At 44.5% G+C, this 27,808-nt stretch overlaps 1 protein-coding gene across 8 annotated transcripts in view; it reads left to right on the top strand.

Moving 5' to 3' along the window:
• The window catches only part of STAT3 (signal transducer and activator of transcription 3), a 79,062-nt gene that overhangs the window by 25,517 nt on the left and 25,737 nt on the right, over positions 1-27,808 (top strand). For 6 of the 8 annotated variants that reach the window (XM_055255955.2, XM_055255956.2, XM_055255958.1 and 3 more), the window contains exons 2-5: positions 17,717-17,845; positions 20,146-20,290; positions 21,194-21,292; positions 27,567-27,662. In XM_055255955.2, the coding sequence (XP_055111930.2) occupies positions 17,717-17,845; positions 20,146-20,290; positions 21,194-21,292; positions 27,567-27,662 (469 nt within the window). Of the gene's footprint in view, positions 1-17,696; positions 17,846-20,145; positions 20,291-21,193; positions 21,293-27,566; positions 27,663-27,808 lie in introns of those variants that run through there. The other 2 variants (XM_055255963.2, XM_055255960.2) reach the window with 2 other exon arrangements.

Genomic DNA, 27,808 nt, shown 5'->3' with positions numbered 1-27,808 from the left:
TGATCTGACTCTGGTTTTTTGTTTTTTTTTGAGACAAAATCTTGCTCTGTTGCCGAGGCTGAAGTGCAGTGGTGCAATCTCGGCTCATTGCAACATCTACTTCCTGAGTTCAAGCTATGCTCCTGCCTCAGCCTCCCTAGTAGCTGGGATTACAGGCTTGGGCCACCGTGCCGGCGAATTTTTGTTTTTATTTTTATTTTATTTTTTATTTATTTTTATTTTTATGTTTTTTGAGACGGAGTCTCGCTGTGTCACCCAGGCTGGAGTGCAGTGGCGCGATCTCAGCTCACTGCAACCTCCACCTCCTCAGTTCAAGCGACTTCTCCTGCCTCAGCCTCCCGAGTAGCTGAGATTACAGGTGCCCGCCACTACACCTGGCTAATTTTTATATTTTTAGTAGAAACGGGATTTCATCTTGTTGGCCAGGCTGGTCTCGAACCCCGACCTCAATTCATCTGCCCGCCTCAGCCTCCCAAAGTGCTGGGATGACAGGTTTGAGCCACCGTGCCAGCCAGGACTCTTATTTTGAAAGGATCTGTAATGTGGAGAATAGAAGGTAGAGGGACAAGGATGAAAGCATCCAGGCCAGTTAGCCTAGTCCAGCTGTCTAGGTAAGAGATGCTGGTGGCCTGGATTAAGGCTGCGTCAGTGGGAGGTTGTGAGAAGGGCTCACCTTCCTTTTTTTTTTTTTGAGACAGGATCTCACTCTGTCGCCCAGGCTGGAGTGCAGTGGTGCAATCTCAGCTTACTGCAACCTCCGCCTCCTGGGCTCAAGCAATACCCCCACCTCAGCCTCCCAAGTAGCTGGGATCACAGGCTTGCGCCACTATACACAGCTAATTTTTGTATATTTCGTAGAGACAGGGTTTTGCCATGTTGCCTAGGCTGGTCTCAAACTCCTGAGCTCAAGTGATCCACCCGCCTCAGCCTCCTAAAGTGCTGGGATTATAGGCCTGAGCCATTGTGCCCGGTCACCTCCAGATATATTTTGAAGATAGAGCCAACAGGATTTGTTAATGGAATAGGTGTGGCAGGAGGAAGGGAAGGAGGAGGGGGAGGAAGAGAGAGAGAGACTGGAGTTGAAGTTAAGGCTCATTTCAAGGTTTTTAGCCTAAGCATGTGCAGGAATGGAGATGTCACTTGCTAGAATGGGGGAGACTGGAGGAGAAGCCGGCTGCAAGAAGTTTTTAATGAAGGGATTGGCTTTGGATGCATTAAGTTTGACATGCATTTTAGACATCCAGGTGGAGATATTGAAGAGGCAGTTGGCTATAGGTGTCTGATGTTCATATTAGCGGATGGGGCTAGAGACATAAATTTGAGAATTGTCAGTGTATAAACGTTGTTTTGAAAGAAAGTGGGGCTGAATAATTTAGAAAGGAGTGCATGGAGAAAATAAATATACTATTAAAATAGCTTTAACAGGCCGGGCGCAGTGGCTCATGCCTGTAATCCCAGCACTTTGGGAGGCTGAGGTGGGCAGATCAAAAGGTCAGGAGTTCGAGACCAGCCTGGCCAATATGGTGAAACCCCATCTCTACTAAAAATACAAAAATTAGCCAGGTGTTATAGCGGGTGCCTGTAGTCCCAGCTACTTGGGAGGTTGAGGCAGGAGAATCACTTCAACCCGGGAGGTGGAGTTTGCAGTGAGCCAAGATCATGCCACTGCACTCCAGCCTGGGCGACAGAGCCAGACTCCGTCTCAAAAAAAAAAAAAAAAACTTTAACAGCAAAGCCTTTTCCTTTAAAATTATGAATTTTTTTCTTATGGAAGTTGGACTCTTTCATTATTAAGTCTACATTCAATCACTATGTTAGTAAAAATGTTGTTCTAGTCGCCGAATGCAATAAACCAGCTCAGACTTAGTGGCCTAAAGCAGCAATCATTTGACTATGTTCAAAGATGGAATTTAGATAACAGCAGGGATGGCTTGTCTTTGCTCTGCGATGTCTGAGGTCTCACTGAGAAGACTCAAGCGGCTGGGGGCAATAATCATCTGGAATTTTCTTTACTCCTGTATCTGATGTCTGGGCTGCGATGATTCAAAGGCTGATTTCAGCTGAGACTGTAGACCACGTGCCTACTTGTGGCCTCCCCTTCTGCCTTGGGTTTCTCACAGAATGTGGCTGGTTCTGGAGAACAAGCCTTCCAATGAAATCAGGTGGAAATGACATCTCGCCACTTTCAGCATACTCTGTTGGTTGGAGCAGTTATGGACTTAGCTAGATTCAAAGGAAGGGAACAAAGACCCCCTCCTCTCAGAGAGTGGAGCATAATGAGAGAATTTAGGGCCATGTTATCCAACCACCACAAATGCCTTCTGAATTTGAGGTTCTGCCTCAAAAGTTCATAGTTTCTTTTACTGAAGGACTTCTATATATCCAAGCATCGTCAGCCCCAGGTATATTGTTCCATGTAAGTGACCAGGACTACCTTAGTATCTCGTATAGGGAAAGTGACCTGAATAAATTTGAGAAAAGAATCTTCCTTCTCTCCAGTAAGCACTGCGGTAAGCATTGAGCCGTATTATAGGTTTATGACTTTGAGACTCAGAAATTTAAATTCTTGGCCAGGCACAGTGGCTCACGCCTTTAATCCCAACACTTTGGGAGGCCAAGGCAGGCAGATCACTTGAGGTCAGGAGTTTGAGACCAACCTGGCCAAAATGGTGAAACCCCATCTCTACAAAAAAATACAAAAATTAGCCAGGTGTGGTGGCGGGCACCTGTAATCCCAGCTACTTGGGAGGCTGAGGTAGGAGAATGGCTTAAGTTCTCTTTATCGGCTTTATTTCAGTTGCCTCTCTTAGATGAATATTAATGACTTACATAGCATTTTAGATCAGTGGATGTTTTTGTGATTCTTTTAGTTGAGCTTTGGCCAAAGATAACAGTACCCACAGGTTTTTTCCAGCTACTTGCCCTTCTCCCTTCAGTGGCCCTTGAGCCTGGAAAATCTGACATGACAATGTGCTTGCTCAACCTACCACTGTTTTTCTTTTGAAAAGTTTGGCAGCCTGTTTCTGACTCCTATGAAGGTGAATTCCTCAGCATTCACAGTTTATTAGAAAAATACTTTGCTTCTCTCCAAACTCGAAATTCAAGATAACCAAACCTATAGGCTAGAGCTGATCTTTCAGGATGCAGTTGTCATGTTGATGCCATGCTTTTCAGTATCGTGGCCATCATCTGTTCAGTAGGGGAGGTGTACTTCTGTAATGGGAGGTGGTGTTTACATGTGTGTGCAAGTGTTTATTTGGTGTCTTAAGTTAGCCTGTGGGAAGTTCTAAATCAGGATGGTACGTGGTTGCCAGCAGAGAGCTGCTCCTCAAGTGAAGGAGGTAGAATCAAAGCCAATAGGAAAGGGCCTCAGATGCTTATATATATACTGTGGGGATTCAGAGTGAAAGCAGTCATTGGACTAGGGGTGAGGTTAGGGAGAACCTGTCTGACAGACACAGGAAAGGGACGGATAATGCCACCCAGAGAAAAAAGCATTTTAGGCAAGAACAAATGTGAAAAAGGAACAAAGTCTGTGGGTGGGGGGCAAGGAGGAGATAAGTTGACTTGAAGGAAGACAACACTTATGAAAGTCAACTGGAGGCTGGGTGCCATGGCTCATGCCTATAATCTCAGCACTTTGGGAGGCCGAGGTAGGAGGACAACTTGAACCCAGGAGTTTGAGACCATCCTGGGCAACATGGTGAGACTGAGTCTCTACCAAAAAAAAAAGAAAAAAAGAAAATTATCCAGACATGGTGGCATGTGCCTGTAATCCCAGTTACTCAGGAGGCTGAGGTGGGAGGATTGCTTGAGCCCAGGAGGTTGAGGCTGCAGTGAGCTGTGATGGTACTATTGCACTCCAGCCTGGGTAACAGAGCAAGACCCTGTCTCAAAAAAAGAAAGTCATCTGTAGGCTGGAGAGAGGAACTGGAAGGGGCTAAAGTTGGCTGAGTAGTTAGAGAGCCTGAGATAAGGGTAAAGATTTTGCACTGGACAATGAGATGTTAGTGTGTGTTTTTGAGCTGGGGAGTGCTGTGATTTTACCCTTATTGAAGAGTCACTGAAGGATTATTCTTGAATCAGTAATTCTTGATCATTCTTGAATTTTTCGAACAGCAAAACTGGAAGAGTTGGCCTATTCCTCAGAATATTTTCTAATTGGGTGCATTGTCCTCACTTGGGAGAACCTGGCTACACAGTTTAGTTGTAATCCACTCCAGTGGTTCATTCATTCAATACCTATTTTTTCAGCACCTATTATGAGCCAGATACTATGCTGGATGCCAGGGTTCAGGGTAGGACATGATAGTGAGCAAAAGCCAAGACTCTTCTTGTCTTCATGGGGCTTTCAGTCCGGCATAGTGGTTATGAGTCCAAGTTATGGAGTCACAGTACTTGGGTGCAAGTCATGGTGATGGTGATAGAAGGAAGGCATGTGTGAGGGCCAGTGGCAGGCAGGAGCCTGGTGTTTTTGAGGACCTGAAGAAGGAGCAGAGTGAGGGCCAGGAACTTAGCCACCAGCGGTACCAGCCATATGAGAGGGGCAGAGCCAGCCAGGATGTCGGTCATGCTAGTAATGAGTACAAACACTTACATGCTGTACGCTTTTGGGCTCCTGAGTGCTACGTGTTCATTAGCTCGATGAATCTGTACAGCAACCCTGTGAGGTAAGCACTGTTTTCTCCCCTTTCTATAGATGAGGAAATTAAGGCACAAAGAGGATAAATAACTGGCACTAGCTACACGCTAAGTGATCTAAGTGGTGGAACCAGGATTCAAATCCATGCTATTCTGCCTTAAGATAACAAATCTTGTTTTTTAGCCTAAGAACAGAGCAGTCATCAGGAGGGTTTTAAGTAGGGGAGTGGCAAGATCAAGTTTGTGTCTTGAAAAGGTCTCTCTACCCACAGTGTGGAAAATGGCCTGGAGGCAAGCACACAGATTTTGGGACAGTTAACAGCTCTTGCCATGGCCCCCTAGGCATTTTGGCTCTGATGTTTCTGCCTGATTTTTCTCTTGCCTCTCTCTCTTTTCCTGAGGGGATGGCAGGTTTTACCAGTCAGGAGTACAAGCCCTGAACCCTTTTTGGTTAAATATCTACTTTCTTTTCCTACAGCATTATTTTGAGTTGCTGCAGCTGTAATGTCTTGAGGGAATCAAGCCTGACAGTAATTTATAGAACAAACAGTGTTTAGAGACCATGTGGCCCAATTGCCCTCTCAATGTTGGCACTCCTGCCATGACATTTACCATGCTGAGCATGTGACCTCCATCTGAACACCAAATGCCACGGGAACCTGGGAGGTTGTCACTTACTCCTCCCTTTCTCTGAGTCACCTTTGCCCTTCAATCAGCCACCAAGTCCCATCACATGTAGCTCTTTAATGTCACAGAAGATGGATGTCCGCCTCAAAACACTTATAATGCTGCTACCTAAATGAGCCACCACCGCCTCCCACCAGGATTATTGCAGCCTGAGGGATCTTTTTGAAATGTAAATCAAACTATCACTTGTCTGTTTAAAGCTTTTCAAAGACTTACCCCATTGCCCTTGGAAGAAAGTTCAGATATCTTGACAGGAGAGCCTTCTCCAGCCTCCTCTTCTGCCGTGGTGTCCTTGTACAGTCTACAGTGTACCGCTTCATTAGAACCCTGGAGATTACTATTTGCTAGTTCTGGGCTAAGAACTGGCATCTGGCTTTGTAGAGCTCCTCAGGTGATTCTGAGGCGTATTCAGAGTTGAGCCCAGATCTCTGCTCTGATTTCGAGGTTCTTGTTATATTTATTTATGATCATGAATAAATTTATTATTATTCTTTGGCCTCATATTAGCATCATCTGAGGAGTGGTGTTTTTGTTTTTTTTTTTTTTTTTTTTTTTTGACAGAGTTTTGCTCTTGTTGCCCAGGCTGGAGTGCAATGGCGTGATCTCAGCTCACTGCAACCTCTGCTTCCCGGGTTCAAGAGATTCTCCTGCCTCAGCCTCCAAAGTAGCTGGAATTACAGGCATCCACCATCATGCCTGGCTAATTTTTTTGTTTTTTTTTTTTTTTTTGAGACAGAGTCTCGCTCCGTCACCCAGACTGGAGTGCAGTGGCGCAGTCTTGGCTCACTGCAAACTCCGCCTCCCGGGTTCACGCCATTCTCCTGCCTCAGCCTCTCCGAGTAGCTGGGACTACAGGCGCCCGCCAACACGCCCGGCTAATTTTTTTTTTTGGTATTTTTAGTAGAGACGGGGTTTCACCATGGTCTCGATCTCCTGACCTCGTGATCCGCCCGCCTCAGCCTCCCAAAGTGCTGGGATTACAAGCGTGAGCCACCGCGTCCGGCCAATTTTTTTGTATTTTTTAGTAGAGATGGGGTTTCACCATGTTGGCCAGGCTAGTCTTGAACTCCTGACGTTCAGCTGATCCACCCGCCTAGGCCTCCCAGAGTGCTGGGCGTGAGCCACAGTGCCCAGCCGTAGCTTCTGAAATTTGAAACCTGGTCCCAGTCTCAGAGGTTCCAATTTGGCACTGGTTTCGTTCCCAAGCATCTTTCTTGCTGTATATATTTTTTAGTATCAGCCAGGGTGGAGACCTCTGTATTACTTCATGGGGAAGAATTTGGGAGAAGATGTTATGAGGAGACAGGTTCTAGTCCTGGAGTGATTTATCCTTTCTTGTACAGATTTCCAGGTATTTGAGGGGCCACTCTTCTGTAATTCACGTTTTTCTCTCCTAACCTCACTCCTGTTGCCTGCATCTTCTTGCTGGGCAAAATGTTCAAGGTCTTCAACTCCTCACACCCTGGTTGTCCCTCCCTGGATGTGTTTGGTTTTTTTAGTGTTCCATTTCAATTTTGATACACAGAATTAGAATAGCATCCAGATGTGGGTCTGTTACAGCTAGACTACTAGATCCTTCAAAATCCAAGTACTAGTATGTCTATTAAAATACCGTAAGATCACATTGGCTAGTTACAATGATTGGTTTGTGGGTTACTTAAAAATCAACTAAAATTCCTTTTTTTTTTTTTTTTGAGATGGAGTTTTGCTCTTGTTGCCTAGGCTGGAATGCAATGATGCAGTCTCGGCTCACTGCAACCTCTGCCTCCCAGGTTCAAGTGATTCTCCTGCCATAGCTTCCTGAGTAGCTCGGATTGCATGCATGTGCCACCATGGCTGGCTAATTTTGTATTTTTAGTAGAGATGGGGTTTTTCCATGTTGGTCAGGCTGGTCTCGAACTCCCGACCTCAGATGATCCGCCTGCCTCAGCCTCCCAAAGTGCTGGGATTACAGGCGTGAGCCACTGAGCCTGGCCAAAATTCCCACTTTCTAATACTCTTGTAGTAGCTGGGTACGGTGGCTCACATCTGTAATCCCAGCACTTTCAGAGGCTGAGGCTGGAGGATCGCTTGAGCCTAGGAGTTTGAGACCAGCCTGGGCAAGATGGCCAGACGCCATCTCTAGTTTAAAAAAAAGAAAAAACAAGACTACTATAGTGTGAAGAACAGACATTCTGAAAACAGACTGTGCGTTATGATTCCAGTTCCATGCCTTTACTACCTGTGTTGTGACCGTGACTTTGGATAAATCACTTAAAAATCTTTTTTTTTTTTTTTTTTTTTTTTTTGAGACGGAGTCTTGTTTTGCCACCCAGGCTGGAGTGCAGTGGCGTGATCTTGGCTCACTGCAAGCTCTGCCTCCTGAGTTCACACCATTCTCCTGCCTCAGCCTCCCGAGTAGCTGGGACTACAGGCGCCCGCCACCACGCCCGGCTAATTTTTTGTATTTTTAGTAGAGACGGGGTTTCACCATGTTAGCCAGGATGGTCTGGATCTCCTGTCCTCGTGATCCACCCGCCTTGGCCTCTCAAAGTGTTGGGATTACAGGCATGAGCCACCGCGTCTGGCCAAATCACTTAAAATTCTGTGCCTCAGTTTCTCCTCTGTAAAGTGGGATAAAAATAGTACCTATCTGATAGGCTTGTTATAATTATGAAGTGAGCAAATAAATATATCAAGTGTTTAAAACAGCGTCTGGCCTCTCATAAAAAGTGCTATATAAATTTTAGCTGTAATCATTACTTATTTCGACTGCTCTTTAACCAAGGTTCTTATTTTTCATCTTTTTCTTTTGTTTTGAATATCACTTAGTGTTTTCACCTTTTACTCCTTTTAGGACCTAGAGCCATCCTAGGTGAAATATGTATGGAGATATTTGATCAGGTCACCACCCAGCTCTCCTGACCTCCCTTCTCTCCTTAAATTAACATGCCAAATCACAGCATCACTAACTCCTTCCCTCCAGATATGATAAGAGTGTGCATTGAAATGCATGTATTTTACTTAGCAGGGAAAGCTGATTGGTGATTATCACACTTAACCCCTAGTGAATCTGACGGATTAACCTGCTTTCCAGGGCACTAAGGAAATGGGTTTAAGATAAGAAATGTCTGGCTGGGCGCGGTGGCTCACGCCTGTAATCCTAGCACGTTGAGAGGCTGAGGCGGGCAGATCACGAGGTCAGGTGATTGAGACCATCCTGGCTAACACGGTGAAACCCTGTCTCTACTAAAAATACAAAAAATTAGCCGGGCGTGGTGGCGGGCGCCTGGAGTCCCAGCTACTCGGGAGGCTGAGGCAGGAGAATGGCGTGAACCCGGAAGGCAGAGGGCAGAGCTTGCAGTGAGCTGAGATTGCGCCGCTGCATTCCAGCCTGGGCAACAGAGCGAGACTCCATCTCAAAAAAAAAAAAAAAAGGTAAGAAATGTCCATGAAAGGGAGACCCTGGGGGAAAGGAACAATAACTGCAGCTCTGAGGATCTGGCACTAGCAGCACCAGCACGGAGCGATGCTATACAACCACTATTGATTTTAACTTTACAACAGTTCTTCAAAGGAGAGAGAGTTCCCTGTTTTACTAAAGAGAAAGCCCATTCGGTGATCAAATACCATTCCCAAAGACAAATAGCTAATAAATGTCAGGCAGGGTTTTGCACCCAGGCCCATCCAGCTCCCGTCTCTACTGTCCTTTCCCTTACACCACACTGATACAGAGGAATGTGTCTGGTTGGGGAAGTGGAAGTGTTCCCAAGTGGGGAAGTCATCTGATGCACAAATTTGGTCTGTTTTGTGGGTTTTCTTGTTTTAGTTTTAGTTTTTGTAGGGCTCAGACCTGTTCTTAGGCAGCTTTAACAATCAACTGTGCACTCAGTAATTGACAAATCATGTTTGTTACTTTGAATTTAGAGGGAATTAGGTTTGTTAAGCTCTTGCTCCTTCTTTAGAGATGGGGTCTAGCTCTGTCACCCAGGTTGGAGTACAGTGGTATGATCACAGCTGACTGCAGCCTCAATCTGCTCAAGTGATCCTCCCGCCTCAGCCTCCATGAGACTGCTGGGACTGCAAGCATGCGCCACAATGCCAGGCTAATTTTTAAAAAAATTTTTTGTAGAGGCAAGGTCTTACTGTGTTATCCAAGCCAGTCTTGAACTCCTGAGCTCAAGCGATCCCTCTTCCACCTTGGCCTCTCAAAGTGCTAGGATTATAGGCATGAGCCACCATGCCTGGCCTTTACTTCTTTCATATATTCAAATTTTGTTGTATTAGTAGGGAACTATAATTCAAGTTTTCTTATAGCTTGATGTTCATTTTTACAAGCTTGATCATTGGTTTTTAACTTTAAAGCAAATCCTGTTATATGTAATTGAACATTACAGTAATTATAGTAATTTGTTTCAGACTGGGTACTCAAGTGTTAATATTTTGTCTCTTTAGGAAATCAAAACTAGATTTATATATAGACTTCTTATTGCAAGTATCTAGTCTTAAATCTTATAAAGGTACTATTTGGACTTAAAACTATGAAATTGTGTGCTTACTATGTAAGTGTACTTATTTTGAGTTATCTTTTAAACTTGAAATTACATTCTTAATGTCTAGAGTAATTATGAATGGTTAAATTATGAATGACTCTAATAGTTTAAAGCTACAGTATTTATTAATTTATTTAATTAATTTATTTTTTGAGATGGAGTTTCGCTCTTGTTGCCCAGGCTGGAGTGTAGTGGCACCATCTCGGTTCACTGCAACCTCTGCCTTGCGGGTTCAAGTGATTCTGCTGCCTCAGCCTCCCAAGTAGCTGGGATTACAGGTGTATTTCACCATGCCTGGCTAATTTTTGTATTTTTAGTAGAGACAGGCTTTCGCCATGTTGGCCTGGCTGGTCTCGAACTCCTGACCTACCCTCCTCAGCCTCCCAAGGATTACAATCGTGAGCCACCGCACCTGGCCTACAGTATTTTAATGTGGACTCTCTGTCATCCATTATGCTGTTTATCCTATGGTGAAAATTTTATGAAGATTGAATGTTTTTCTCTAGCATGAATTGCTTTCTCTTACTTTTCTCATTTTTTTTTCCTTCCTAATCTACTTGCAGATGCTTCAGATTATTTTTAGAACGTGGTATGGTGAGAACAAATAAATTGGGGTTTGCAAATCTAAATAAATTATGTGGCCCTCAGTGGGATTAGCAGGGTTGTATTGAAAACACTAATAGAAACAAAATAGTTCTTTTGTGTGCTTTAAATAAAAGTTTCTTTTCAGGCCAGGTGCAGTGGCTCAAACCTGTAATCCCAGCACTTTGGGAGGCTGAGGCAGGCAGATCACCTGAGGTCAGGAGTTTGAGAGAAGCCTGGCCAACATGGTGAAGCGCCGTCTCTACTAAAAATACAAAAATTAGCCAGATATGGTGGTGCACGCCTCTAATCCCAGCTACTCCAGAGGCTGAGGCATGAGAATCACTTGAACTCAGGAGATGGAGGTTGCAGTGAGCTGAGATGGTGCCACTGCACTCTAGCCTGGGCAACAGAGTGAGATTCTGTCTCAAACAATGACAACAACAACAACAAAATATCTCCTTTCAGGCCAGGTACTGTGGCTCATGCCTGTAATCCCAGCACTTTGGGAGGCCAAAACAGGAGGGTTGCTTGAGACCAGGAGTTTGAGACCAGCTTGGGCAGCATAACGAGACCTCCGCTCTATTTACAAACAAACAAACAAACACAATACTCTTTTCATAGAAAAATGTTTACTACACAATAAACTTTAAAAGAATATGCAGCTGTATTAATGCTATGACTCTAATGTAAAAAAAATATATATATATACACACACACACACACATTCTGAAATAGATTTAAAGGAATTACATCAACATGTCAATTTTTTTTTTTCAGAGACAGGATCTCGCTGTGTCACCCAAGCTGGAGTACAGTGGTGCAATCACAGCTCACTGCAGCCTTGACTTCCTGGCCTCAAGTAATCCTCCCCTCTCAGCCTCCCAAAGTGCTGGGGTCACAGGCCACTACACCTGGCAACATGTCAGTTTTTGTTCTGGATAGTGGGACGGTGGGATATGGATGTTTTTATCTTTTATTTTCTTTTTTATATTTTTCTAAATTTTCCACAGTGAACATTATTTTATAATCTTTCGAACATATCTCTTAAAAGGACTGGTTCCTATAGAATTCAGTGCAAGAAATCTTCTGTGTTACTTTGTACTTTGGTTGGCTTGATCACTGGGCCTTTCCTGACGGCAAAGAAGAGGTTAGTGTAGGCAGCAGATAAAACACAGGTATGCTCTATTTAAAATGTATGTATTTATAATAAAAGTATAGGTGGTACCCAAAGGAAAATGTCATGACACATTGCAAAGTGGAACAGAAATTATCTTTAGATCACTTTCTGTTCTGGATTATTGTATGAGCCAGATTTTCATCTCTCTTTCCACCTTCCCTCACCCTCGTTGTAAATCCGCTAGTGCATGGATGTGAAGTACAAGTCTTAATTTTAAAAAGTTTTATGAAGCTGTGTAGTAAATCCCTTTTGTAAGTGGTCTTGACTGCATTATCTTTTGGTTTCATTAGATTCAAGTATATAAATGAGAACTGTAACTTTGGACAGACTTTTTCAGTCATCTTTACAGTAATAAGTTCCCCATTAGACAATAGTTGTTTGTTTTATGACTTGCTATTGGTAGGTTATCCCCAAGGGGCTGAGAAATTCCTGTTTTGAAAAGTCCAAAAAGTCTTTGATGACTTGCTGTTTCATTTTTTTCTTTTCTCTTCAGTTATAGAAAACAGGATTACACCCACCTTGCCTTTGTACAGTAGCATCTACTATCTGCTGACTTAACCCGAGTAAATCCTTTGAATTGAGCCCTATATAATGTCCTAAGGCAGCCTATATGGAGTAATGAATTGTCTTCTCTCTTGTGCACCCAGAATGGTACTTGGCACTCAAGTTGTTCCTCAGATAACTTTGTGTGTTCTGGGGCTCAGTGAAGTAGTTATTAAATCACAGGCTTGGGGGAGAACATTCACTCTATGGCATTGAATGAAGTGTTGCCCAATTCTAGAACATCTAATAAAATTTTTTTAAAAACCCACAGGCTTAGAATTATTCCGTAGATATGAAGTAATGTAGTTAGAACTTAGTGGAGTTCTTTAGATTAACTTGTAATTTGAAAAACCAAAATTGAAATTGTGAAATAACATGGGCTCTTTGAGGTCTTTCCCAGTAAAACAGTTACAGTAAAGCTGCTTGGCAGTGCTTTTCCTAGACACTCTGGCTAGTCATCTCCTGTGACTGCTGTTAATTAAATATGGTTTGTAGTTAAGCAGCCTATAAGGATAAGACTATGGAAGTATTTGCATATTATCTCCTTGAAAATACTACCTGGTCTTTGGCTTTAAGTTATACTTTTTTTTTCCCACGTAGAATAGCTATTAAAATATTACCTATGGTGATTAGACTAAGAAGTAAAACATAAAATCAGTCATTCTTGGTGCCCTGGTGCCTTTTCTTTTTTTTTTTTGAGACAGAGTCTCACTCTGTTGCCCAGGCTGGAGTGCAATGGCACAATCTCGGCCCACTGCAACCTCTGCCTCCCGGGTTCAAGCAATTCTCCTGCCTCAGCCTCCTGAGTAGCTGGGACTACAGGCATGTGTCACCACACCCAGCTAATTTTTGTATTTTTAGTAGAGATGGAGCTTTGCCACGTTGGCCAGTCTGGTCTCAAACTCCTGACCTCGGGTGATCCTCATGCCTCGGCCTCCCTAAGTGCTGGGATTATAGGCATGAGCCACCATGCCCTACCAGTGTTAAGTTTTCTAGTAGCCATATTAAAAGAAGTGAAAAGAAATGGGTGAAGTTAATTTTAATAATATATTTTATTTAACCCAATATATCTAAAATATTATCATTTCAACATGAACAAGATACTTTACATTCTTTTGTTTTTCACTAAGTCCTCAAAATCCAGTGTGTATTTTATATTGATAGCATATTTCAGTTTGAAGCAGCCACATTTCAAGTGCTCAGTAGCCACATGTGGCTAGTGACTCCATAGTGGACTGTGTAGGTTTAGAGTTTCAGTAAATTTGTATGCAATAGAATCTACATAAATTGGCACATTATGCAGATTTCTTTGTATGCACGTCAGTTCTTGCATAGCATAAGTCAAGTCATGATGCTTTTATTAGTCTATAAGGTAGATTTTTTTTTTTTTTTTGAGACGGAGTCTCACTCTGTCACCCAGGCTGGAGTGCAGAGGCACAATCTTGGCTCACTGCAACCTCCATGTGAGGCAGATTTTAACTTGGCCCTAATGCAAATATTGTAAGAGAGATCTAATGGCCTTTGACTTCTTATGGAGGGCAATCAGTACATGCCATGGTTGCAATGCTTCAGCATATAGCATGCACGTCAGCCACTGCTTTTACTCCGGCTAGTTCTTAGTGTACCTGTACCACTGCCGAGGCAGCATCTGTCCTGTGGCAGGTGAATCTTAGGGTGGAAGGTGGCAAGTAATATTGCTTTTTTTTTTTTTTTTTTTGAGACGGAGTCTTGCTCTATTGCCCAGGCTGGAGTGCAGTGGTGCGATCTCAGCCCACTACAACCTCTGCCTCCCGGGTTCAAGTAATTCTCCTGCCTCAGCCTCCCAAGTAGCTGGGATTACAGGTGGCCACCACCATGCCCGGCTAATTTTTGTATTTTTAGTAGAGACGTGGTTTCGCTATGTTGGCCACGCTGGTCTTGAACTCCTGACCTCGTGATCCACCTGCCTCGGCTTCCCAAAGTTCTGGGATTACAGATGTGCGCCACCGTGTCCAGCCTACATTTTTAAATTAATTAATTATAAGCAGGATCTCACTGTGTTGGCCAGACTGGTCTCGAACTGATAAGAGTTCGAGACCAGCCTAGGCAACATGGTGAAACCCTGTCTTTACTAAAAATACAAAAAAAAAAATTAGCTGGGTGTGGTGGTGCATGCCTATAATCCCAGCTACTTGGGAGGCTGAGGCAGGAAAATCACTTGAACCCGGGAGACGGAGGTTGCAGTGAGTTGAGATTGCACCACTGCACTCCAGCCTAGGCAACTCCATCTCAAAAACAACAACAAAAAAGTAACATTGTTGGAATATTTAGTTAATTTATAGAAGCATATTGGCCTAATTGGGGCAAATACCTTATTCTGACATTCTCTCTATTTGCTTTACTGAGCTTTTTCACCAGTGGAATTTAAGCCCTTGATACATGAGGAGGGAAAATACCTTGGAGCTGTGCTGCACGTGTAAAGTACACAGGAGATTAGAAAACTTGGTAGCAAAAAAAACAGTGTAAAGTATCTCATTAATAATTTTTGTGGGCTGGACATGGTGGCTCAAGCCTATACTCTCAGCACATTGGGAGGCTGAGATGCATGAGTCTAGGAGTTCGAGACCAGCCTGGGCAACATAGTGGGACCCCGTCTCTACAAAAATAAGTAGCCAAATGTGGTGTGCATCTGTAGATATGAAGTAATGTAGTTAGAACTTAGTGGAGGCTGAGGTGAGAGGATCGTTTGAGCCGGGAAGTTGAGGCTACAGTGAGCTGTGATTGAGCCACTGCACTCCAGCCTGGGTGACAGAGTGCCTGTCTCCAAAAAATAAATAAATAAATAAATAAATAAATAATATGTTTTGTATGATCATATGTTGAAATAACGTTTTGGATATATTAAATAAAATACATTAAAATTAATTTCACCTGTTTCTTTTATTTTTTTTTTGAGACGGAGTCTCGCTATGTCATCAGGCTGGAGTGCAGTGGCACGATCTTGGCTCATCGCAACCTCCACCTCTCGGGTTCAAGCGATTCTCCTGCCTCAGCCTCCCTAGTAGCTGGGATTAAAGGCATGCGCCACCACACCCGTCTGATTTTTGTATTTTTATTAGAGACGGGATTTCACCATATTGGCCAGGATGGTCTCGATCTCCTGACCTCATGATCCGCCCGCCTTGGCCTCCCAAAGTGCTGGGATTACAGGCATGAACCACTACACCCAGCCTCTTTCAACTTTTTAAGTATGGCTACCAGAAAATTTAAAATGCATATGTGGCTTGTATTCTATTTCTGTTGGATGCTGCTACCTTAGATTATTGATTATTCAATGTAAAGACTGATGGGAGGTACTACCTGCACTTCCCTGAATATATGCTTGAGAGCTCCACCAGCCATCTTCACAGTAGCAAGAGGGGTATTCTGAGTCTGTCTCCCGAAGAGGAAGGGAGAAGTGCAGCCCTCTCAGGTTCTGTCAGAAAACCTGATCCCAGGCCAGGCGTGGTGGCTCACGCCTGTAATCCCAGCACTTTGGGAGGTTGAGGCAGGGGGATTGCTTAAGCCCAGGAGTTCGAGACCAGCCTGGGCAACACAGTGAGACCCTGTCTCTACAAAAAATTAAAAAAAAAAATTAGCCAGGTGCAGCAATGCTGCCTGTACTCCCAGCTGCTTGGGAGGCTGAGGTAGGAGGATTGCCTGAGCCCAGCAGTTAGAGGTTGCAGGAGTTAGAGGTTCCATGATCACACCTTTCATTCCATTACATTTGCTGCCTTGAGAACAGAAGACCTGCTGGTTTTATTGCCAGTTTGCTCAGTCATTTTTATGAAAGAGCCAGTGCTAACTAGGTGCTTCTTCGTGCCTTCTCTGAAAATCAAGAACTCTAGTATGTTTGCGTGTGTTCAGTCTCTCATTAAATGTTCTCACTATCCCAGAGAACCATCTCATTGGACCTTGGTCTGTACATACCTTCATCTTTGGCTCTGACTTGTAATTATTTTTTAGAACTTCTCCTTATTTTATTTTATTTTTTTAAATTTTTTGAGACAGAGTTTTGCTCTTGTGGCCCAGACTGGAATGCAGTGGCGCGATCTCAGCTCACCTCAACCTCCGCCTTCCGGGTTCAAGCAATTCTCCTGCCTCAACCTCTTGAGTATCTGTAATTACAGGCATGCGCCACCACGCCTGGCTAATTTTGTGTTTTTAGTAGAGACAGGGTTTCTCCAAGTTGGTCAGGCTGGTCTCGAACTCCCAACCTCAGGTGATCTGCCCGCCTTGGCCTCCCAAAGTGCTGGGATTACAGGCGTAAGCCACTGCGCCTGGCCTAATTTTAGAACTTCTTAAAACGACTTGGCCTCTATTGGTATTTCCATGACCCATACTATTCAGAAAGAGGATTACAGGTAATTAGCTGGCTGGGTTTCTCATACCAGAGCTTTTCACTGGGATATCCCTGAACCTGGGACAACTTTTATGCCTGGCATTTTTCTTTCCTCCTCTGTTGTCCCACACTAAGCAATTTTTAAAATAGTTACTATTTGTTGAGTAGGAGAATCTCAGGCAGATCTTCCTGGATCCTCATTTATAATTTTAAACCTGTAGTCTTGGAATTAGCTCTCTGTTCCCCCACCCCAAACATCCAATTTCTACATTTTGGTCACAGTACAGGTTTACTGTGTATAACTAAAAGGGCTGTGGAGTAGAAAGAAAGGAACTGACATTTGTTGGGCATCTGTCATGTGCCATGCACTGAACTGGATGCTATAGGAATATCTCAATACCCCTGAGGAGTGGGAATTATTATCTCTATTTTATAGATAAGGGAATAGAAATCTGGGAGTTAAGTAATTTTTTAATTTCACACACCTCTGGTAGATAATGGATTCTAGAACCTGGCATAATAGCCACTTGTCATCCCAGTGTAAAAGAGATGTGTGGCCAGATGGGGTGGCTCACATATGTAATCCCAGCACTTTGGGTAGCTGAGGCAGGAGGATGACTTGAGCCCAGGAGTTCAAGACCAGCCTGGGCATGTTTTGTTTGTCTTACAAAACATTTTTTGAAAAATGAGTGTGCCTATAGTCCCAGCTCCTCGGGAGGCTGAGGTGGGAGGATCTCTTGAGCCCATGATCATGCCATTGCACTCTAGCCTGGGCCACAGAGCAAGACTCTGTCTTTAAAAAATAATAAAAATAAAAGAGCTGTGATTATCCCAAGGTGGGGATTGTGAATGTGTTTGTATTGTTCTAAACTGGGAGAAACAGGCTGGGTGTGTTGGCTTAATGCCTGTAATCTCAGCACTTTGGGAGGCCAAGGTGGGAGGATCACTTGAGTCCAGGAGTTCAAGGCCACCCTGGGCAACAGGCAAAAAATAGAGACCCCATCTCTATTTTTTAAAAATAAAATAAACTAGGAGAAAGAAGTAGGGTCCTCCCCAGAGCATCTTTATCCCTAGTCACGGACCTGACACCTGTGTTGGGCAATGGCTACTTCTAGATTGTTTACCCCTACTGGGACTTGTGGTGACCATATGCACACTTTGGTTTACAGTTGGGACCCCTGATTTTAGCAGGATGGCCCAATGGAATCAGCTACAGCAGCTTGACACACGGTACTTGGAGCAGCTCCATCAGCTCTACAGTGACAGCTTCCCAATGGAGCTGCGGCAGTTTCTGGCCCCTTGGATTGAGAGTCAAGATTGGTAAGTCCTTCTTAAGAGACTCTCCAAATTGTTAGGTTTCGATTTGAGTCAAGAGACATGAACTCTTAATGTCATGCTTTGCTGTTTCATTAAAAAATGTATGGGTACAGGTGATGGGGAAAATGAGATCAGGAGATAAAGTGGCACCCTTTGGTCTTGTAAAGCCTTTTTTATATTAGAAGGGCATGTGGGCAACTGTCTTTGACACATTGAAACCGCCTGTATGGTGGTGGATGTCTTGAAGGTTGATTTGGACCTCATTTACTTGGGCAGATCCTCTATATATTCTGATAATCCAGCGATGCGGGTAGACATATTTTTTCTCTGAATATGAATTCTGTCTTAGCTAGAACTTTGGGTTGATACTTGTAATTCCCCTTTAGTTAAAGGAAGGAGACACAGGGGTGTATTAGTCTGTTCTCGATTTGCTATAAAGAAATACCTGAGACTGGGTAATTTATAGTCTTTTTTTTTTTTTTTTGAGACGGAGTCTTGCTGTGTCACCCAGGCTGGAGTGCAGTGCCGCGATCTCGGCTCACTGCAAGCTCCGCCTCCCGGGTTCAGGCCATTCTCCTGCCTCAGCCTCCTGAGGAGCTGGGACTACAGGCGCCCGCCAACACGCCCGGCTAATTTTTTGTATTTTTAGTAGAGACAGGGTTTCACCGTGTTAGCCAGGATGGTCTCGATCTCCTGACCTCGTGATCCGCCCGCCTCGGCCTCCCAAAGTGCTGGGATTACAGGCTTGAGCCACCGCGCCCGGCCAGAGACTGGGTAATTTATAAGAAAAGAGGTTTAATCGGCTCATAGTTCTGCAGGCTGTTTAGGAAGCATAGCAGCATCCGCTGCCGGGGAGGCCTCAGCAAGCTTCCAATCATGGCGGAAGGCAGAGGGGGAGCAGGCAGGTCACATGGCCAGAGCAAGAGCAAGAGAGTAAGAGGGAGGCGCCACACACTTTTAAAAGGTCAGATCTGACAAGAACTCACTGTCTCGAGGACAGTATCAACAGGGATGGTGTTAAACCATTCATGAGAAACTCACCGCCATGATCCAGTCACCTTCCACCAGGACCCACCTCCAACAGTGGGGGTTACATTTCAGTATGAGATTTGGGCAGAGATGTAGATCCAAACTAGATCACAGGATAAGGGAAATAGATTCCATTCATAGAGGAGATAATGGCACAGACGTCCAGCAACTATTTCCTTCACTTTAATATGCTCAGGCTCACCTACTGATTTTGGTTTAATTCAGGCCAGTGTTAATATGACCTGGTTTTTTTTTTTTTTTTTTTGGAGACGGAGTCTTGCTCTTTCACCCAGGCTGGAGTGCAGTGGCGCGATCTCAGCTCACTGCAGGCTCCGCCCCCCGGGGTTCACGCCATTCTCCTGCCTCAGCCTCCCTTGTAGCTGGGACTACAGGCGCCTGCCACCTCGCCCGGCCAGTTTTTTGTATTTTTAGTAGAGACGGGGTTTCACCGTGTTAGCCAGGATGGTCTCGATCTCCTGACCTCGTGATCCGCCCGCCTCGGCCTCCCAAAGTGCTGGGATTACAGGCGTGAGCCACCGCGCCCGGCTATGACCTGGTTTTTCCAGAATGCGTACTCTGATTTGGTGAAGGGCCAGAAGGTGATTCACAGATGTTGGAGATAGGCCATCCCAGCCTGGGATTACTTATTTGTACTAATAAATCTGACCAGAGTTAATTGAGAGTTTAAAGCAAAACAGTGTATCTGTCTACTTTGTTCAAATATTTTACAAATACAACAGATTATGAGAGTGGGTAATAATATCTGGAATAATTTGTTTTTGTTTTGTGGGTTTTTTTTTTTTGAAACGGAGTCTGGCTGTAGCTCAGGCTGGAGTGCAGTGGTGCGATCTCGGCTCACTGCATCTCTGCCTCTTGGGTTCAAGCGATTCTCCTGCCTCAGCCTCCTGAGTAGCTGGGATTACAGGTGCCCACCACCACACCCGGCTAATTTTTTGTTTTTAGTAGAGACAGAGTTTCACCACGTTGGCCAGTTTGGTTTGGACCTCCTGATCTCAGGTGATCCACCCGCCTCGGCCTCCCAAAGTGCTGGGATTACAGGCGTAAGCCACCGTGCCTGGCCTGGAATAATCATTAATAATTATTAAATTGATGGCATTTTATTGCTGAGCAAGAAGAATCTAAAATGATGAATGGGTTATAGCATCAGGTTTGCTTTGTTTTTTTTTTTTTTTCCTGTTTCTTGATGGTGATTTCTGTGTTTGTGTGTATGCGTCGGCTTCAGAGCCATTCTTTATCATTCTTCCTTTTCCTAGGGCATATGCGGCCAGCAAAGAATCACATGCCACTTTGGTGTTTCATAATCTCCTGGGAGAGATTGACCAGCAGTATAGCCGCTTCCTGCAAGAGTCGAATGTTCTCTATCAGCACAATCTACGAAGAATCAAGCAGTTTCTTCAGGTATGATGAGAAACTGAGGACAAGGAGAAACAGGACCCGTAGAGTCGGGTGTTAGCATTCTTTCCCGGAAGCATTTCTTTTCTCATTTGGCTAAGTAATGAGAATCTATCTTGTATTTTCAATCACAGGAGAAGTAATTAGCCCTTTCTCAAAGCTCTGTATGCTTACCCGTGAGCATCATTACCTGAGAATCACTTCTCTCGTCATAGTTGAAGTAATAAAGTGATTGTATGTTAATCATACACGTTACCATGTTAACCCGGTCCACTGATAGGAAGATGATTCTCACTGTTACATGTTAAAGGTTTGACCATAATGGGATACTGCTTGACTAAGTCAGTAGCTTCCCTGCAAGACCAGGATAGCATACTGTGTAAAGACTCAGACAAGGCCAGGCATGGTGGCTCACGCCTGTAATCCCAACACCTTAGGAGGTTGAGGTGGGAGGATTGCTTGAGCCTGGGAGTTTTGAGACCAGCTTGGGCAGCATAACAAGACACCATCTCTACAGAAATTTTTTAAAAAACTAGCTGGCTGTGGTGGCATGCACCTGTAGTCCCAGCTACTCAGAAGGCTGAGGTGAGAAAATTGCTTGAGCCAGGGAGGTCAAAGCTGCAATAAGCCGTGATTGCGCCACTGCACTCCAGCCTAGCGGACAGAGCGAGAGCCAGTCTCCAAAAAAAAAAAGACTCAGGCTAATGTACCTTCTGTTACAGAAATAGTAACGACCTCTCGTTCGACGCCGCGACAGAGAGCCTTCACCCAGGCTCTGAAGCCTTTGTTCCGTTGTTTCCTAGAGTAAATGCTTTCCTTGATGAATACATTAGTTTTAAGGTGCCACAGTTCAGTCCACATCTCCATGGTCTGCTGCTGATTTTCACTCTCTTTCTCTCCTACTTATAGAGCAGGTATCTTGAGAAGCCAATGGAGATTGCCCGGATTGTGGCCCGGTGCCTGTGGGAAGAATCACGCCTCCTACAGACTGCAGCCACTGCGGCCCAGGTGAGACCTGAGACAAAACAAATCCCTGGTCTGGGAGGAATGGAAAATCAAACAACTTTATAATAAGATAAATTATTAGATCTACTAAAAAAGAAGGAAAAGAAATTAAATAGATCAATAATCATAAAAATACATTGAAAAACTCTAAAAAAAAGAAAGTTCCACCCCCCAAAATACATTGAAAAACTCTAAAAAAAAGAAAGTTCCACCAAAAAAATCCAACAGACCTAATAGTTTAAAAGTTTTGTTCTGACAAACTTTCTTTCTTTTTTTTTTTTTTTTTTTTTTTTTTGAGACAGAGTTTTGCTCTTGTTACCCAGGCTAGAGTGCAATGGCACAATCTTGGCTCACTGCAACCTCCACCTCCAGGGTTCAAGTGATTCTTCTGCCTCAGCCTCACGAGTAGCTGGGATTATAGGCGTGTGCCACCACTCCCAGCTAATTTTGTATTTTTAGTAGAGACGGGGTTTCTTCATGTTGGTCAGGCTGGTCTTGAACTCCTTGACCTCAGGTGATCCACCTGCCTCGGCCTCCCAAAGTGCTGGGATTACAGGCGTGAGCCACCGTGCCCGGCCTGTTCTGACAAACTTTCATAGTACAGATTATTCTGTATGATATCATTCAAACTTTTCCAAAGTATAGGAAAACAGGAGATGTTTTCAGCTTATTTTATGAGGCTGGAAAAATCCTCATATCAAAACCTAAGAAACAGCCAGGTGTAGTGGCTCACGCCTGTAATCCCAGTACCTTGGGGGGCTGAGACGGGCAGATTGTCTGAGCCTCAGGAGTTTGAGACCAGCTGGGGCAACATAGCGAGACCTCATCTCTTTTTTTTTTTTTTTTGAGACAGAGTCTCTCTCTGTCGTCCAGGCTGGAGTGCAGTGGCGCCATCTTGGCTCACTGCAACCTCCGACTCCCAGGTTCAAGTGATTCTCTTGCCTCAGCCTCCTGAGTAGCTGGGACTACAGGTGTGTGCCACCATGCCCGGCTAATTTTTGGCATTTTTTTTAAGTAGAGATGGGGTTTCACCTTGTTAGGCAGGATGATCCACCCGCCACAGCCTCCCAAAGTGCTGGGATTATAGGCATGAGCCACCATGCCCGGCCTTTTTTCCTTTTTTTTTTTTTTTTTGAGACGGAGTCTTGCTCTGTTGCCAGGCTGGAGTGCAGTGGTGTGATCTCGGCTCACTGCAACTTCTGCCTCCGAGGTTCAAGCGATTCCCCTGCCCCAGCCTCCCAAGTAGCTGGGACTACAGGCGCGCATCCCCACACCCAGCTAATTTTTTGTATTTTTAGTAGAGATGGGGTTTCACCGTGTTAGCCAGGATGGTCTCGATCTCTTGACCTCGTGATCTGCCCGCCTCGGCCTCCCAAAGTGCTGGGATTACAGGCGTGAGCAACCGCACCCGGCTTAATTAAGGATCTTTCTAAACAAAAGAAAGAATATTTATCAGAAACCAAAGGGAGCATGATGCACAGTGGTGAAACACTAAAGTATTCTCAGTAAAAACAGCAAACGATAAGGATGTCTTTTACCATTGATACTTTTCTGCGGGATCCAGCCTATGCAAAAAGAAAAAGAAATGAGGGTACAAATATTGGAAAGCAAGGGACAGAACTCTTATTATTTACAGATAGATAGGTCTTCCTCGAAGATCCAAGAGAAACAAAACTAACAATGACAATTGGAACTAGCAAGGTTTAGGAAGGCCATTGTATACAAGATAAATATTTTTAGAATCTGCGGTTCCCCTATTCAGTAGCAGCAGTAACCTGTTAGAAGATGTAATGAAAGTAAAGATCTGGGCCAGGCACGATGTCTCACGCCTGTAATCCCAGCACTTTGGGAGGCCGAGGTGGGCGGATCACGAGGTCAAGAGATTGAGACCATCCTGGCCAACATGATGAAACCCCATCTCTACAAAAAATACAAAAATTAGCTGGGCATGGTGGTGTGCGCCTGTAGTCCCAGCTACTTGGGAAGCTGAGGCAGGAGAATCGCTTGAACCTGGAAGGCGGAGGTTGCAGTGAACCAAGATCGCACCACTGCACTCCAGCCTGGGCGACTGAGTGAGACTCTGTCTGAAAAAAAAAAAAAAAAAAAGAAAGTAAAGATCTGATTCATAGTAGTAAAACTAAATGTATGCAATTTGCATATACTATTGGCATGTATGGGAAAATATCTGGAAACATATATACTAAATCATTAAAGTAGTTGGTCATAGGAGACTTTTTTACTTTCTGTGAGGGGTTTTACCTTCTTTAATATCCTATAATCAGGGACATTTTTTCTTTTTCTCCCTGACCCCCTGCTTTTTAAAAAATTGTGGTGAAATCCACATAACATTTCAAATTTACCATTGTAACCTTTTGTTTTTTTTTTTTTGAGACAGTCTCACTCTGTCACCTAGGCTGGAGTGCAGTGGTGTGATCACAGCTCACTGCAGCGTCAACCACCTGGGCCCTAGTGATCTTCCTGCCTCAGCCTTATGAGTAGCTGGGACTATAGGCACTTGCCACCATGCCCAGCTAATTTTTTTTTTTTTGGTAGAGATGGGCTCTTGCCATGTTTCCCAGGCTGGTGTTGAACTCCTGGGCTCATCAACTGATGAGAAAGAGCTCTCCAGGCAGAAAGAAGATCACGTTCAAAGAGAGAAACAGAAACATGTGTCTTCTTGGGAGAAGTGTAGAAAGTTCAGCATCTGATTGGGTCGGGGAAGATGAGCTAGTCAAGGCCATATGATGTTTTAATTAGTCATGCCTAACAGTGGGGCCCTGGAAGAGCAGTTTACCACAAGGGGCCAACTGCTTCGATTTGAACCCACAGCCCTGCCCCTTGCTCTGTAACCTTAAGTAAACAATTTTTACTCTCTGTTCCTCCAATGGGAGTGATAATAATACCTTCTTCATGGAATTAATTCATACATGTAAAATCCTTAGAACAGTATCTGACACATAAATGCGAAATAATTTAACTGCTTTCTGCTGCTGCTGACATCACTATCATCACCATTACTGTAGGAAATGGGGACCCAGTGAATAATTTTTTTTTTCTTTTGAGACAGAGTCTCACTCTGTTACGCAGGCTGGAGTGCAGTGGCGCGATTTCGGCTCACTGCAACCTCTGCCTCCCAGGTTCAAGCGATTCTCATGTCTCGGCTTCCCAAGTAGCTGGGATTACAGGCATTAGCCACCACACTGGGCTAATTTTTTGTATTTTTAGTAGAGACGGGGTTTCACCATGTTGGCCAGGCTGGTCTCGAACTCCTGACCTCAGGTGATCCGGCCTCCTCGGCCTCCCAAAGTGCTGGGATTACAGGCATGAGCCACTGTGCCCGGCCCCAGTAAGGAATTTTAAGCAGAAAACTGATATGCTCAGGTGTGAGTGAGGTGGTAGATAACACTTACTGTGCATTGCCCTGCAGCCCAAGAGGTTAGCACACAGGCACTTGCCCAGGCAGCACTAGGATTTTCTGTTGCGGAAAACCTTTGTATTTTATCCTGCTCCACAAGATAAAAATAAGTGGTTTAAGTCAATTTGGATAGAGGCTCCAACTTACCATGGGAGGTAGGAAAGCCAAAGGTATCCCAAGGATGTTTTCAATCATATGGATTAGGGGTCTGCAAACTGTGAGCGTGGCCCAAATCCAGCCTGCTGCTTGTTTTTGTAAATGAGGTTTTTTCGGAACCCAGCCACACTCATTTATTTATGCATTATCTGTGGCTGCTTTTGTGCTGCACTGGCAGGGCTATTTGTGGCAGGGACTGTATGACCCAGGAAGCCAAAAATATTTACCCTCTGTCCCTTAGAGAAAAAGTTTGCAACCCCTGATATAAAGCTATAAGTTGGATATTTGTGGCCTCAACCCAGGCCTCACTGCTATTTTTTCTGTTTAAATTACCTGGCGTGCTCTTAAGTGTCTAGAATGGGTTAAAGATAGAAGAATGGATGTAATCCCTGCTACCAGGGGCTGTCAGGCTAGTTGGGATTATAAGTACACAAACACTCAAAGTGAGAAAAACACAGAAGAGGATGTGTGTCATTTTGTCTAAGGAAGTTGAATAAGATTTCGCAGGAAAAGAAACATTTGAACTGAATTTGAAGGTGAATGAGTTCAGATCTGTTTGGGCTGAAGCCCAGGCCAGGCTGAGTGGATAGCGGGTGGAGAGGGAGTGTGGAAACACACTGCATGCAATGTTGTCACCTGTGTAGTGACAGCACCACTGCCTCTGTTTCCCTTCCTCTCGTGATGGCAGCAGCGTCGCAAGCCAAACAAGAAGGGTAGTTAGGGTGTGGGGTCTCACCACAACCTCCACCTCCCAGGGAAGAGTGGGGAGTTTGGGGCGACCGAGGCACAGGAAGGGAAAGTTTAAGTAATCAATTGTGTGAAAGCTTTCTGTGTTGGCCTGAGATGTTTATAGCTGGAAGCAGTGGGGAGCCAATAAAGTTTTTTACGAAGGTATTAGAGATGGGTTTCTGTGGGTGATCATTAATCACATGTTTTCCCCCTTTAAGTGTAGTCCTACTTGAGAAATAGACATGAGAGTGGAATGAAGGTTAAAACATCAGCTGTATTGTTGGTAAAACTAGAATGGAAAGTGTGGCTTGAGCTGGTAACCATAGGGGCTTTCCAATGCCTGTGCCCTGAGTTAGATCTTGGGGTGGAGAGACTGGGTGTGCAGAGCAGCACCCCCACCCCACCCCCACCATCCATATGGAGCTTCAGCCACCATAGACCAACACTCACTGAAGGCAGAGGGATAGCTCTCTAGACCTGCTTCTAGAAACCAGGCTGCTGCTCTTGCTTGTGGTGGGCTCTAGGAAGGCAAGAGTGAGAAGAGGGAGGCACCAGCTTAGGTGCTGGGTTCTTTGAAGATCTATGTGTGCATAGAGTCTTTCTCTCCATCTTACCAATCAGATGAGTCACTGTCACTGTGGGAAGAAGAAGTAGGGGCATCGGTCACCTTCCCAAAACTTCTAAGAAGTTTGTATTCTGTGGGCTTGGATAGGGACCATGGGAAAGGAAGAGAATGGTTGCCCATAAAACTGGCTGTAGTATAGCCTCAAACTTCAGGACTTAAATGATCCTCCCACCTCAGCCTCCCAAGTAGCTAGAACTACAGGTATATGCCACCACGCCCAGCTAGTTAAAAAAAAAATTTTTTTTTTTTTTTTTTTGGTTAAGATGAGGTCTCTCTCTATGTTCCCTGGGCCGGTCTCAAACTCCCAGCCTCAAGTGATCCTCCTGCCTTGGTTTCCCAAAGTGCTAGGATTATAGGTGGGAGCTACCATGCCCAGCCCAAGCCTGTAATTTTTTTTTTTTTTTTTTTAGATGGAGTTTCACTCTTGTTGCTCAGGCTGGAGTGCAGTGGTGCAGTCTTGGCTCACCACAACCTCCGCCTCCCAGGTTCAGGTGATTCTCCTGCCTTAGCCTCCTGAGTAGCTGGGATTACAGGCATGCACCACCAAGCTCAGCTAACTTTGTATTTTTAGTAGAGGTGGGGTTTCTCCGTGTCGGTCAGGCTGGTCTCAAACTCCTGACCTCAGGTAATCTGCCCGCCTTAGCCTCCCAAAATGCTGGGATTACAGGCATGAGCCACCGTGCCTGGCACAAACCTGTAATTTTTATTTCATATGCTATTTATTTTTTGTTATTTCTTTCATTCATTCATTCACTTATTCATTCGAGATGGGGCCTCACTATGTTGACTAGGCTAGTTTTGAACTCCTGGCCTCAAGCAGTCCTCCCACTTCAGCCTTCCCAAGTGCTGAGATTATAGGTGTGAGCTGCTACATCCAGCCTTCTTTCTTCTTTTTCTTTTTCCATGTGCTATTTGACCTTTTCCAAGGTACCAGCCTCCCCTTCTCCCTGAGATAATATCTTTTGATATGGAATTTCATCCCTAGGGCAGGACCTTTTTTTATTATACCTCAGAAATATACTGGACACCACGTTTAAGTAGACATCCAACATCTGCTGTCATAAATTGTTTTGAATTTTTTGACATACTTGCCCATGAGCTTTTCGAAGGCATATACCATGTCTTAGCTGAACATGTGGTCTCTTAGTGCCATAGAGGGGATTTATGGTATGACCTGTGTAGTGTCACCTGTGTAGTGACAGCACCACTGCCTCTGTTTCCCTTCCTCTCGTGATGGCAGCAGCTTCTCAAGCCAAACAAGAAGGGTAATTAGGGTGGGATGGAAGCTGGATAGAGGTATTCCTCTCCCCATATTTCTGTGTTCACATGTGCATTGACCTCCTTTTTGGCAGCAAGGGGGCCAGGCCAACCACCCCACAGCAGCTGTGGTGACGGAGAAGCAGCAGATGCTGGAACAGCACCTTCAGGATGTCCGGAAGAGAGTGCAGGTGATGCAAGTTACAAGCCTCGGGCAGGGAGCTTTTATTAATTTTTTTTTTTTTTTTTTTTTTTTGAGACAGGGTCTTGCTCTGCCACTCATGCTGGGCTGCAGTGGCATGATCACAGCTCACTGCAGCCTCGACCTCTCAGGCCC

Source organism: Symphalangus syndactylus, chromosome 20 (assembly GCF_028878055.3).
Source record: "Symphalangus syndactylus isolate Jambi chromosome 20, NHGRI_mSymSyn1-v2.1_pri, whole genome shotgun sequence".
NCBI classification, from domain to species: domain Eukaryota; kingdom Metazoa; phylum Chordata; class Mammalia; order Primates; family Hylobatidae; genus Symphalangus; species Symphalangus syndactylus.
Note: the sequence above shows the minus strand (reverse complement) of the source record. Positions and strands in the feature narration are given on the sequence as shown.